Source organism: Diabrotica undecimpunctata, chromosome 10 (genome assembly GCF_040954645.1).
Source record: "Diabrotica undecimpunctata isolate CICGRU chromosome 10, icDiaUnde3, whole genome shotgun sequence".
Taxonomy (NCBI): Eukaryota; Metazoa; Arthropoda; class Insecta; order Coleoptera; family Chrysomelidae; genus Diabrotica; species Diabrotica undecimpunctata.
Genome location: NC_092812.1, coordinates 15,647,091 through 15,662,650, shown reverse-complemented (window position 1 = coordinate 15,662,650; position 15,560 = coordinate 15,647,091). Strand labels below are relative to the sequence as shown.

At 31.9% G+C, this 15,560-nt stretch overlaps 1 protein-coding gene across 1 annotated transcript in view; it reads left to right on the top strand.

The window, feature by feature from the left end:
- The first annotated feature begins 2,577 nt into the window (after positions 1 to 2,577).
- Positions 2,578 to 15,560, top strand: part of LOC140452087 (uncharacterized) — a 40,272-nt gene continuing 27,289 nt past the window's right edge. Inside the window, exons 1-2 of the mRNA XM_072546149.1 lie at positions 2,578 to 2,744; positions 7,631 to 7,924. Coding sequence (XP_072402250.1) covers positions 7,690 to 7,924 — 235 coding nt within the window. The 5' untranslated portion in view covers positions 2,578 to 2,744; positions 7,631 to 7,689. The remainder of the gene's footprint in view (positions 2,745 to 7,630; positions 7,925 to 15,560) is intronic.

Here is a 15,560-nt window from a genome sequence, read left to right as displayed (position 1 = left end):
AGTTTTGACGGTCATGAGAATTTCACATTCTTTCCCCATTCTACGCAGGACCTCCACATTAGTAACTCTGTCAACCCAGGATATACGTAAGATGCGCCTATAACACCACATTTCGAAAGCTTAGAGCCGATTCATAGATGCAAGGAATACAATAGCAAATTAACAGGGTAATTTATATTTTTCCTATTATAAAATTGAATTATAAAAATTAGCGTAGTATGACGGGATTAATCCTTTAGTGACTAACTCCTTCAGATCTTTCTTTTTATTAGTATAAGCTTTTTTAAGCAGAATTTCACTGAGAGGTGTCATTTTTCTTGTTTTATTTCGCACGTTTACTTCCTTAAACTCTTCGTCTTCATATGACGTTTTATATTTAAACGTAAATGGGTCGTCTTTAGACACCTTTAATTGTTTATTATCATTCCAGTTAACGTTTTGCCCATTAGTGTTGGTACTGAAATTATAGCCCCACTCCTCTTGTAATTCTTTCAAATTCACGAAAAAATCGAAAGACAGCTCGTGAACGGCTATTGCTGGTCGTGTCTTTTTTGCGTTTTTGATTAAGGCAATATACTGATCTGGCGTATAGATAGGGCCAGATTTCAAATTTTTCTTTACCTCTTTCTCTATTAGACTATGTACACTATCTGCCTCGTTTTGGGTGTGACCCCTCATCAAAAATTTGTGCGTTATACTCTTAATATTTCAATTAGACACGGCATACATATATAAGGTTAAGACAAACTTATTTTTGTTTTGTCCATAACAATTATCCGAATAGACGATGACGTTTTTTGCTTCTTCATTTTCAGAGCTTATATTTATCAAATATTTCCAAACACACGAACCAATCTCGATTGCACCACGCTTTACGTCGCATTCTGTCCAAAAGTAGCAATGAACGTTGTCGTATGCATGCTTGTCGTCTTTACTATTCAGTTCAGTTAATGTTAGGTTGTAACTATTCAATTTACTTTTATAATAAAATGCTGAAGTTTCACCTCTAGGACATTGCAAGACTGCTTCTAAATCATAAATAACTACCTTGTTTTCGTTATTTATATTCATTCTGTCATTAAATTTCTCCTTCCTACTTAGTTCTTTTTCTTTAATATGGCTCTGATATTTTTCATCTTCTACTACGAAGTTAGGACCATTGCGATCAATGTGTTCGTATGCAGTACATTGGCCGCACTGATCCTTTTTTGGTTTGTAGAAACTTAAGTTGAACTCATTTGTAAAAATGTTATAGTAAGTTATGTAACTGCCAATTTGTTTATTTTTTTCAATTTGTGCAGACTTAAAGTTACTATATAAGTCCTTAATTGTCCTACCACCCTCGACATATTGTCTTGAACTGTTAGCCCTAACATAGTGGCCCCCTATTCTTGGAATTGTATCAATATGTTTTCTGATATCATCTAACAATTCAGGATCCAATCTATGATTTTTCCGCGTTTGTCAGCAACTAGGCCCATCTTATCAGTGTTGGTAATTATGGTGTAAATCATTCTATCAGTGATGTCCAACGTACTTCTGAAAAAGTTCTTACAGACTCTTATTTTGTCGCCTTGAAAATTAAAATAAAAAGCCTTATTAGGGCGACGAGGTTTCTCAGCGTTTGTGTACTTATATGTTGGTTCTATGTCAACCATGCAATTGTTTATGTAGATTCTTTGCTTATTTAAATCACCTAACTTCCAGAATTTATCGAATAATTCGTATCTATTTTATTTATGAATTTTAATTTACACTTGTCAGTACAAGGAGTCTTTAGACAACGGGCTGGCTTCTTTGTGCGAGTTTTTAACATGGAGACATAACTTCTTCCTTCATTGCGCAACTTTTAACTCTATTTTGCCTCCATTTAGAAGGATGTTTTACCCTCTTACGACCTCTTTTAAGTTGTATTGCAATGCCATTATCAGAGCTAGAAGAATCCGAGCACGATCGTATTAGCAAATTTTTTCCCCGAGAGAAATTTTTTCTGAATAAAGATAAAATTAATTGTTTGTTTTTTTACAGTATGTCTGAAACAGGGAAAGTAAAATTTACATTATCCCAATTATTTTTGTGGTTGCAAGGTCGTCAGAAATCTTTAGTTGAGGGTGAGGCAGTTTTTGGAGCTGGCCTCGTTATATTTTGTAAATTACGCCTTACGTTTTCTACTACTAACTTCATGGGGCAATTTAGCTGATGGAACAGCATGTTTCTTCAGTCTTCTCAATTTAGTTTCAGGTGTTACTATAAAGTAAATTAATATAAATATATTAAAATATAAATAATATTTTAGTCAACACTTACTTGGAAAGTCATCGTTTTCAGTAAAATGTAAACTGCACACAGTCATGTACTTGGTTATAGGTAGGTTTGCCAATTCGCAAAATGCATTGCCAAACTTTTCTCATATTCTTGTCCAACGGAAACTTATGTATGGAATTTTTTTTGTTAATTATAATTTTTTGAAGTCTAAGTCATTGTTAATTACAATATAAACCGGTCACTGTTATAGATAATATAAAATCATAAGGACATGGCAACACTGTCAACGCAATATTTCGTTCTGTGAAACTTTATTGACAGTTAATTTGAGCTATCTTCACTCGACTGGAAACAAATGTGAATATTTGGTGAAACACATATGAAAAACGTGGAATAACTTATTTGGATTTGGAGATAAAATTTTGATAGAGGTGTTCGTAGGTGCTCAAGAAGAAAGAAATTTTAAAGTATCGTCGCTGGTGAGATTTTTACTAACACTACCTCTGTTCATTCACCTTTCATTTATATATTTCCTTATTTCATTGGCAAACTATTTTAATTATAAAGAGTTTAATTTATAACCTATTTGGACATACCCAAACACAATGCAAAGGTAACAAGAAGTGCAAAAACTGTGGAACTAACCACGAACAACCAGATGATTCATTAATTATTTCTTGCATGCAATTATGTTATTTTTGCAAATCCAATTCTCATGATGCTAAGAGCAGGGAATGTCCAGAGTATGAGAGGCAAAGAAATATTAAACAATCCATATTATTTAATAATATTTCATTTTATGAAGCAAATGTTCTTCACCCAAAATTGTACCTAACTAATCATCAGAACTCAAATAACTCCTTCCATCAGAATAGAAGGGAATTTCCCTCCCTACCGGTTAAAACTTTATCCAAAGATAATCAAATAGATATCTCCCAGCGAAGATTAGTTACACTTGCAGCTAATAATAACAAAAAAAGACCCTACAGTGAAGTGGTTACTCAACCAAACATGAAAAACATAACTTCAACAGATCCGATAGCCCATAAAAGATTACTCTCCTGCCCGATGGAAGAAACCCCTCTACATCAGAGAGTGCAGTCAATCACAGATCAGTACAATCAGGATAATACAGATCAAATTTCCTCCACAAAAGTGGAATTAAACAAAGTAGAATATCTGTATACTTATTTTTTAAATACTGTATCACCTAAAGCAAACATATGGCATTGAACTTAAATAATAGTTATTTTGACTTGTCTGCATCTTACCAAGATCCAGACAGGTCAAAAAACCTATAAACATTGTATATTAAAAAAAACATACTTCATAACCAAATTTATTGAACATAAAATTAAACACATTATAATACAATTCACTAACATAACTTATTAATTCAATATCATTTATAATCATATTAAATATATATATTATAAATTGTTTCAACTTAGTTAACAGTTACATTCTCTTCTCTTAATATTATTTACACTTAAAATTCAATTCTTTCACATTCAATAATTCACTTAAAATCATACAGTGGAATATTAGAAGTGTAAATAGTAATTGGAACAACCTCATATCACTCATAAGAGATGAGAACCCAGATATACTCTTATTAAATGAAACATTTTTGAAACCATACCAGTCCTTCAATATAAAAAACTTTTGTATAATCAGATATGACCAGGAAGAAGGTACCAGCATTGCAACATTAATAAGTAATAAAATTTCATACTCCATAATAAAAAATAAATCCAACTGGCAATCAAAAAAGTTTCGATTATCAATTATAAAAATACAAGATATGAATATAATAAATATATATTCACATCCATCCAATGAAATATCCCCAACAACCTTCAACAGCATAATCAACTCACTGCAGGGTCAGGTAATACTGAGGGTGACTTCAATACTCGTCATGCATCCTGGGGTAGTGATGTGATATTAATAACACAAATGGTCAATATATAATAGAGTTCATCGAAAATTCAAATTTATTACTATTAAATGATGGTACTCTTACTAGATTAACCCCACCTGGAGAAAATCGTAGTGCAGTTGATCTCACTATTGTTTTACAAACTCTTATCTCAGTCTCCACCTGGAGAGTTTACAATGATGTTGGTAATAGTGATCAATTTCCCACAATTCTATCCCTTAATAAATGTGCAGACAAATATACAGTCATCAACCATAAAGACAAAAGAAACTTTTCCATTGCAGATTGGCCCAAATACTCTAGAAGAATATCTGAACATCTAAATTCAACTTCACCCTCATATGATTCCCTAACATCCATTATTGAAATAGCAACTAGCATATCCATTCCTAACAAAAAATATATCCCAGGCAAGTGGGGTGTGTTTGGTGGGATGTGGAATGTTCACTTTCTGTCAAAAAAAGAAAACTTGCATTAGCTTCACTAAAACAAAACTTCAATATAGATAACTACATTAATGCTAAAAAGCAAATTGCATTAACTAAAAAACTCCTTAAAAAAAAAATTTTGCAAATTCAAAGAATTCTGTGGAACTTTAAACAGACATTCAAATAGTAGTTACAAATTGTCAACTATCAAAAAATTTTATAATAAAAATACGGATAGTAGACTTAAACTAGCATCATAAAATGTTTGGAAAGATATGCTATCTGCTCTTTCATCTGTTCAAATTGATCCCTACTTCGTAATGCAAACTCCTCTCCTACATTCAAAAGAAATTTCTATCAATGAATTCATATCTTGTATTTCCAATAAAAAAGATACTTCCCCAGGTGTGGATAACATTTCCTATTCCATGATAAAACATTTACCTGATGAATGCATTAATATCCTTATAAATATCTATAACTCACACCTTAAGGGTACTCCCATCCCCTCTACTTGGAAGACACAAATTATTCTTCCCATACTGAAACTTAAAATAAATCCCAATTCAATAGACAGCTATAGACCCATTGCACTATCGTCATGTATAGGTAAAATATTGGAACAGATTATTAAAAACAGAATAGAGTGGTTCATAGAAAACAAGAAAATACTGAACCCCCTTCAGACAGGGTTTAGGAAAGGCATGGGAATTCAGGATAACCTTATTTTTATCACTTCACACATACAGAATCCTTCTCAGATAACTTGCATAAGCTGGCAATTTTCCTTGAGATAAAATCAGCATTTGATCATGTAAACGTACATCTTTTATATAAAATTATGTTGGACCTCCAAATTCCAACAGACCTAGTCAACCTTTCAATTCATCAATAATCGAGAAATTTTTATTAAAGACAATAAAAACCGACTCATAGGTCCATCTTTCACTTCCCAATGACTTTCTCAGGGTTCTCCCCTAAGTCCAATTTTGTTTAACATCTACATAAAATCCATATATGATTTAATACCAGATAATGTTACACTACTCTCATATGCTGATGATCTGGCTCTCCTTTTTAATAACCAAAATCCTAGCTTAAACCTTTCCCACATAAATCATGTTTTATCTGATATCAATGAATGGTGTACCATCCACAACTTCCAAATCTCTGTAAACAAAAGTGAGGCCATAGAGAGATCTTCCAGATCTAACTATTAATCATAATATAATTCCCTACAAAAAGGAAGTGAAATATTTAGGTATCTTCCTTAACCACAACCTTTTGTGGAAAAAACATATTGATCACATAATAGGAAAAGCAACCAACTGTATATAATTCGTGAGATCTTTTTTTAGAACTTGGTGGGGTGCTGATCCATCCACACTACTCCAAGCATATGGTCTTGTAAGATCACATCTAGATTTTGGGAGCATTCTCCTAAAACCAACTAATCAACAACTACTAAGAAAATTAGACACAGTACAATTTAGTGCACTAAATTGTAAATCAACTCCAACAACTGCATTATTAGCATAAGCAGGGGAATGGTATTTGGAATTTAGACATAGATGGTTATCAGCTAAACTTGTTACCAAAATCTATGCCTTCCCTAATCACCCTCTCATCTCTTTACTTGAATATATCCGTATGAAAATCAGATTACCGTTAGGCATTTGGAATAACAAAAATATCCCATATGTTATCGAATCCCTTAATGAAATAGAACCATTCAAAGATACACTTTATAGATCCGATACTTTTCCATGTTTCAAAATGGATGAGCAAACTCTTTATTATCACACCCTACAATCTCGCTTAACTTAAAAAAAAATAATCAACCCAATCTCCTTCTCAACAGTGTAGCATTTAAAGCAGAAACAGACTCTCTTGAAAAGGACAACATCTTTGTATATACAGATGCCTCAAGATCCACTGACAAGGATGATTCAGTTAGAGTAGGTCTTGGCCTCTACATTCCTAAAATTGACTTTAGTTTCTCCACTAAACTTCCTCCCCTTATTACTATCTGAATGCAGAGATTATGGCTATTAACCAAGGTATCAATACCTGCATTAAAAAAAATTATACAACTGTATAATTTTTAGTGACTCCAAAAGTGCAATTGATAAGCTAAAATGTAAAAACATAGATGCCAAAGCTGACTGTCTTTCTCTAGAACCTAAAAAACTACTAGTTAAATTCAATAACAACAACTTTAATCTTAGTTTGACATGGATCCTGGGCCATAATGATATTAAGGGTAACGAACATGTTGACTTGTTGGCAAAAGTGGGAAGTTCATTAAAAATACCACTCAATATAAAAATTGATAAAAATTGCATCTTACTCCACATAAAAAAACAAAATTAAAAAATCTCATAAACAATTTTGGAAATCAACATTCCAAACAAAAGGTAAATGGTATCAAAGAATTCAATCCACCTTCCCTGACAATTCTTGGTTTAAACCCTTTCATTTTATCGACAGAAGACATTTAACAAACATAATCAGATTATATACTGGCCATCCATTATTTGCTGCTCACCTGTTCCGTATCAATGCAAGCCCACATCCTTTTTGTGAATGCGGGCAATTTCCAATTCGTAAATCCAATAATTATGACTTCATACTGAAATGATAAAAGCAGGACTACAAATAGATGCAAATGTGACTGACATATTAAAAAATATTAACACAAATCAGATAGATATAATAAACAAATTTATTTTCATAAACAAATGTAATGTATAGTCAAATATTCCTTTTTATTTTTTAACCTTCCTATTCCTGGGTATCTGTCTGAGGCAACTCCCTGGGTGAAGTGGAATGCTCTGCGCTGCCCTGGAGCGAGAAAAGTTTATTCTCCTTTGTTGTAATTTGTTAAAACCTAACTCCCTCACCAAGAATACACAGACCATGTAAATTAAAGTTTTAAGTGAAACAAAATCTGAATATTGTAACATATTTGATAAATATAATGATTTATTTTCAGGAATAAATCCACACTGTACAACTTGGTAAAATTATTATTGAAATACATTATTTAATCAAATGGAAATAAAACAAGAGATTAGCGAGGAGGTGTTTAAATTAGAAATAAAATATAATGAGTTGGATTATGCTATTTTGGATGGCATTAAATGTGAAATTCAGGAGGAATCCAATAGGCAAAGTACACAGGACACATATGATTATTTAGACTTAAATAAATGTCCTATAAATACTGAAATAGATCAACATGGAAATAAACTTAACCAATTTGAAGAAAACATAAAAACTGAAAAAGGTTAGTAACACAATATTTAAAAGAAAAATCAATTACATTTAAAATGGTCTATAGTAGAAAGTTCTAGGACTAATTTTAAGCAAGATATGGTTCTTCAAAGTTTTCTACTTTTAATGATTATTATTATTATTACACAATTTCGTGCCAAAGCAGAGCTTATGTGGCCCAAATTACAAAATATTTGTAGGGACTAAACTAAATAATATAATATAAATCAAATTTTCTGTCAAAGTAAAAATAAAAATAATATCCAAAGAAATTGAGTAGTACTTAGAAAACGTTCTTGCATTAATAGAAAATACAGATATTACAAAGTATACATAAGATTGCAAAATTTATTCTTAAGAATAGAAATCACATCAAATATGTCCTTACCATTTTAACAGTTTTCAGAAGAAAAAAAAATATCAACGTTATAGTTAAAATAAGAGTATGTACAACATTCTGTTAGTTTTCATCAAACTTGTTTTTGAAACTATTTAAACTAGTAGCTTCTACTATGTCATCACTTAAACTGTTTCATTTACCAAAAACTCAGTTAAATAAAAAGTTTTGCCTTACAGTGGTTTTAAAAAACTTATTTTTCAATTTATAGTTATAACCTCTTAGTCTAGCATCTTCGTTGATATTAAAAAAGTTTGATGTTCCCCAAAAATCCCCCTAAGAATTCTATAAGTAGATATGACATCACCTCTTTCTCGTCTATGAGTTAATAGAGATAACTTGAGCTTTCTTAGTCGGGTTTCATAGTTTAATAAGGTAGCTTAGTGTACTCCTTCTAATAAATTAATGTCCCTTTGCAAATGGAGTGACCAAACTGACACTGCAAATTCTAGGTGAGGTCTGGCATAACTTTTGTAGAGTTTCAAAAACAAGTCTGGAGACATTCTATGAAAATCTTTTGATATAAAGTGTAAATTTTACTAATACTTTACTAACTAATTTTGCTGTTTGAGTAGACCAACTTAATGTTTGGTTACTGGTAACACCAAGATCATTAACTTCCTGTACCAATTTCACAAGAACTCCATACAAAAAATATGTTATATATAGATTATTCTATCCACATTGAACAACACAACACTTATGCATATTTCTGGGAATAGCTGATTTTATGCTCATTCTGATAGCTGGTCAAGATCATTCTGAAGAGTATTGATGTTATCTGGACAGTAATATAACTTTAAATCGTCAGCATGTGAAACCGATTTTGACTGCTATCCACACATTAAATCAGATACATACAACAAAAACAGAATAGGTCATAATATTGATCTCTGAGGGACACCACTGGCTACTGCATGTGAAACACTACAATGCACGTGGTATTCGTGTGTATCAAGGTATAAAAAATGCTTATTAAAAGCTTAAAACTTTTATTTTAAAGATCTTTTCGGAATTGAATCATTCCATCATCAATTTACTAAAAGAGAGAGTAAAAATACCAATATTAAAAAACACGTAAGTTAAAATTTAAATATATAGAAAGAACACATTGGTTTTTTACTACTTACATAAAAAGTTGTTAAAAACATTGTTTGGCCAAAGAAAAACATTGGAAGGAGATCAGTAACAAAAATAATCCTCATGGAATTTACAAAGGTAAATGCAATAGACTGTTAACTTCGTTAATTAATAAAATCTAAAAATGGGGGCATCTTACATGACCCCCAGAGCTGGTGAGATTTTATCGACTTACATTACCCCTGATCTGTGCTAGAGTCTAGGGGCTAACTGATAGAAAGATGAAAGATGGCAAGAAAAATCAGTCAGTACCCGTCAATGTCAAGTGGAATGATGTAGTAGGAGCAAAAGTCATTGTGCTTCCGTTTGTGAATAGGCCGTTTTTAGTGAAGAATTGTGTTTTGTGTGTAGTAGGATCAATAGCAATTTTTGGTATTTTTAAAAAAGAGGGGAGAATGTCAATCTGGTACCTTGATTGTGTGATTGTGAATATTTCTCTTCTTCATAACATCCCAGGTAGAGATTATCTCAAACTTGACCTTTTTGAGGATTTGGAGACCGTCAAGGAAAAGAAAAATAGTCCCAATTGTGTTAATCGTTATACCAGCCTCAATAGAGACTTCGTCCCACTACATCGACAATTATTCTCCTGATCTAACTTTCTTTCTTTTAACTACACATCCAGTTTTACTTACTTCTACATTGCTTCCTCTTTTCCCATAGCTTAATATCGCCCTATATAATCTGTCATACTAACACTATTCTTGTCACCATTAATACACTAACATCCTTTTTCCAATATCCAATTCTCCATCCTCTTAAATAATTCCCATCCTAACTAATCACACAGGTTTTCTTATAAATACTCACTTCACATCTATCATTCCCTTATCACAGTCAACTTCAGTATCCCCAGCTTATATCTTCACATTCATCTCCTATTTCTTTTTCCTTGATTCATCTTCCATAATTTTCAAATCAACTTTTATCTCTACTTACTACATACAATGAAACAATTAGGTAATAACATTCTTTTTTCACTTTTGAAATGATTTATTAATTTTCAACTAACTTAAATTTTGTCTTACCCTGGTACACCAAATTTATTTTACATCACAGTCACTCATTGTTTGACATTCTCCCCTCTTTTTTAAAAATACCAAAAATTGCTATTGATCTTACTACACACAAAACACAATTTTTCACTAAAAACGGCCTATTCACAAACGGAAGCACAATGACTTTTGCTCCTGCTACATCATTCCACTTGACATTGACGGGTACTGACTGATTTTTCTTACCATAGAATAACCGAACACACAGAAGCGACACAACGGTCCAAAAGCGTGTACCATTTTTGTATACGCATGCCCGATTCTGGTTGTTTAACTGTCAAAAACACGTGCTTATTCTTTAATTCTAGTTGTTTTCGATAGTCCGTAGGCGTCTATGGTAAATACTCGACACAACAAATGCATTTGACCATTTATATAATTTATTTATAGTTAAAAGGTTATAGTTATAGTTTATAGTTATAGTTAAATATATAAGTTTATAGTTAAAAGTTTAATTTATATTTAAAATGTCTGGATATATTTGTGCGATTCGCGGATGTTCATCTGTGACAGGAAAAGGAATAAGTTTATTTAGATTTCCTAAGAATAATAACAGGTAATTACTATTGCTTTGTAATTATTATTAGTTATTACATATTAGTATTGGTTTGACTTTCGAACAGTAAGCCGACGCCGACGTGTCTGTCCGAGCTATAAAAAATAAACTTTGGTCTGCCAAGGGATAGTTCAAAATGAAAACATTAAATTTGGTGTCAGTGCTATTTCTTTTATTGAAAGACGCAAGTCTCCGAAGGCTCAGGTCAAAAAATCAACAGATGGTGGCCGGGTGTCAGCGCGCTCGAAGACAACAATACGAATATAGTATTTTTAGGAAATAAAAATATATAGAGGGTTTTATACACGAGAATATTTGATTTAAGAGCGTAGGCGCAAAATTTCGGGCAACTGTTTTTTTAAATGTATTCATTTTTTTCGAATCCTGAAAAAACTAATAAGTATTTTTGAAAAATTTAAACGCAGAATGAAAGACCACATTATTACTGAGGGCCAAAAGTCTCCGAAAACTTCTATAATGTTTATTTTAATAAGTTACAGGGGTGAAAAAAAAAGAGAAAATTTAGTGTGATTTTTAATTTCAAATATCTCATTCAAAAAACTTTTTGTTTATTCTAAGGGACTTTCGGCCCTCGGTAATAATGTAATCTTTCATTCTGTGTTTAAATTTTTCAAAAATATTTGTTAGTTTTCTCAGGATTCCAAAAAAATGTAGCGTAGGCGCAAAATTTCGGGCATTGGCCCGAAATTTTGCGCCTACGCTCTTAAACGAAACAACGAAATTACTAAAATGCTCAAACTAAAAATTGTTGGAAACATAATTAGACCGATAATTGGGAAAATCTTAAAATTACAACAGAACAAGACTTCAAAATTGCAAAAACATGATTGCAAATAAACAAACTTACATTAAATTATGAAAAAACTAAATAGGTACTCATCTACTTTTTGCTATATACAAAAGTTGTCTGCCAATTTTTAATTCGTTAAATATAAATAAAAAAGATCAAATATATGGATCGAAGTACATAAAATATTTAGGAGTTTTAAATGGGAATTACAAATAAAAAATATTAAAACTTTATTTGTTGCATATCTCAATATTTAGTGACATTTTTGTGACTTAGTCAGGAGAAAACTGTAAATTTATTAAGATTAGATATTGACAAAAGTTAAATATTTCATTACTTACAATATACTTAGAATATACTAATACTCTTTTAGTTGTAAGTAATAAAGTATTATTTATAAATACAGAAAAAGTTCTTTGTTTAAAATTTGTTCTGTTAAAAATTTGTAGTGCCAAAGTGTGGATAGAAGCTTGCAGACGAGAAGATTTGTTATTCAAAATTGATTCACTTTATAATAATTATAGGATTTGTGAACTGCATTTTGAAGATAATGTTATTGTAAAAGGAAATAGAAGAAAAACATTGGCGCATGACGCAGTACCTTCAATGATCTTTGTTATTTATATTTAACGAATTAAAAATTGGCAGACAACTTTTGTATATAGCAAAAAGTAGATGGGTACCTATTTAGTTTTTTCATAATTTAATGTAAGTTTGTTTATTTGCAACCATGTTTTTGCAATTTTGAAGTCTTGTTCTGTTGTAATTTTAAGATTTTTAGTAATTTCTTTGTTTCGCTTAAGAGCGTAGGCGCAAAATTTCTTGCTAATGCTTTTTAAATACAATCATTTTTTTCGAATCCTGAGAAAACTAACAAATATTTTTGAAAAATTTAAACACAAACTGAAAGATTACATTATTACCGAGGGCCGAAAGTCCCTTAGAATAAACAAAAAGTTTTTTTGAATGAGATATTTGAAATTAAAAATTACACTAAATTTTCTCTTTTTTTTTTTTTCACCCCTGTAACTTATTAAAATAAACATTGTAGAAGTTTTCAGGGACTTACGGCCCTCAGTAATAATGTAGTCTTTCATTCTGCGTTTAAATTTTTTTAAAATACTTATTAGTTTTTTCAGGATTCGAAAAAAATGAATGCATTTCAAAAACATTGACCCGAAATTTTGCGCCTACGCTCTTAAGAATTTATATTGTGTGATATGCCCACTGACTATTAATTTTCTGGTTGTTAGCTGTCATTGGCGGCTTGGCCACGTAACTTCAAAGAACTGTCGCTTCTCTGTGTTCGGTTGTTCTCTGTTTCTTACCATTTACCATCTTTCTATCAGTTAGCCCTAGACTCCAGCACAGATCAGAGGTAATGTAAGTCGATAAAATCTCACCAGCTCTGGGGGTCATGTAAGATGCCCCTATTTTTAGTTTTTATTAATTAACGAAGTTAACAGTCTATTGCATTTACCTTTGTAAATTACATGAGGATTGTTTTTGTTACTGATGTCCTTCCAATGTTTTTCTGTGGCCAAACAATGTTTTTAAAAACTTTTTGTGTAAGTAGTAAAAAACCAACGTGTTCTTTCTATATATTTAAATTTTAACTTACGTGTTTTTTAATATTGGTATTTTTACTCTCTCTTTTAGTAAACTGATGATGGAATGATTCAATTCCGAAAAGATCTTCTTTAAAATAAAAGTTTTAAGCTTTTAATAAGCATTTTTTTATACCTTGATACACACGAACACCACGTGCTTTGTATTCAACAGGTATACTAGCCACTCCTGGATATCTCCACTTCATGGTTCTGTTCCAGTTTCAATTTTAAACACTACAATAATTTTCACAGAGAAGAAATTTTCCAACCAAAATATCAAGTCATTACTCACGCTTCACGCTATAATATTCTAGCTTCAGCATTAATTTTTTATAGGTACCTTATCAAATGCATGGGAAAAATCTATATAAATAATATCAATCAGCTCATAGTGGTCCTAAGATAAAGTCAATTCATCAAGAGCAAGAAGGAGGTTGCTAGTTACAGAACAATTCGGCAGAAATATGTGTTGAGAGACTGGAATAACATTGTACTTTAACCAAAAGGATACTAACTTATTAGCTATTAATGTTTTCATTATTTTAACTGATGTTAATGGAACTGTTACAGGTCAATAATTAGTTGAATGGGGGTCTATTGACCATATGAATTAATAAAACCCCTTTAACTTTTTAGTTCCTTTCTAAAGTACACAATCAATAGCCTACACAGTCAGTTGATATAGTATTTGTGTTAAATATAGGTAACTTTAGTTAGTATTGTCTGACTTTCAACATTTTCTTAAAATAATGAATGATGTTCAATTGAAAGACAATATACTCAAATCTCGTTAAGTAAGGAATTTTGAGTAAAGTATTCTTTTCTATTTTTGCTTTGACCAATCTTTGTGAGAAAATTTCAGTTAATGTGACAAGTCATCTACAGTAGGAAAAATGGAAGATTACCCACGCGTCATCTATGATATGCACACGAATCAAATCAAAACTTTCTAGTCAAAACAAAGTCTAATATTTACCTAAATTTAATACTGAAAATAAACGGATGTGACTACTACTCCAGTGTAGGATTTTTCGCTTCGTAAGAATTTACCAAACAATTTTTGTGATGTTATTCTTGTTCTCATAATCTGTGGCGTACTCTGGGGGGGGGGCTTTGTGGGTTAAACCCCCCTCCCCCCAGGGCATATAAAGTAGACAAAAGGCTTATGACAAAAGTAGGCAGAACGAGTCTGTTGCGAGCAGCATGCGCCTACAGGACTGTATCTGCGGCGGCCTTGTGGACTATCACGGGTTGTGTTCCTCTGCAGCATGTGATGGCAATAGAAAAGAGACATCTCTTTGAGAGAAGAGAGCATTTGATAACAGCTAAAAAAAGAAGAAAGGAAAAGATCAATGGAAAGATGGCAAGGAGAGTGGAACAACAAGGAAGATGTTTCCCAGTGGACCAAGATGCTGATCCCGAGCCTAAGGGACTAGGTAGATTGTCTGTTTTAGGGCGTATCTTCCTAGGTTCAAAAAGACAGATACAGATAAATGCCTATACTTTGAATATTCCGACATTGTTACACAATGCTGGAGTGTAATAGATGTACAGTGGAGAGATACAGATTGTATAAAGAAATAGGTATGAATCCTGTGACTGTAAGAGAGATGATCTTGAAGATGACGGGAAGTACAGAGGGATGGAATAGAGAAACACCAACCGGGCCAACGACAGAGATAACTTAACTTTTTGGCGTTGAGGTCATTTCACTGTTAAATATTCTTCCCTGATTTTGTGAACAATATTCAAATCACCGCGTCTTGTAAACTTGAGCAAATCAACTATCGGTCTGACATTGAACAATTTTCCATTTAAAACATAACCCAATTTCAAAAAATGATTTCTAAACAGTTTTATCATATGTGGTGCATCTGCGAATACATAATTTTTTTTTCCAGATGTTGGATTTTCAAACCTGGGCTTGTTTTCAGAAATATCCAATCGTTTCCACAGACCTCGATTACTGTTACCCAAATCTGAGTTTATAGCATAAACCGGATAGTAAATGTTCTCCAAACTCTCGATTATTTCAAATAATAATTCTTTTGTCATTGGCCGATCATAATCATAGAAGATA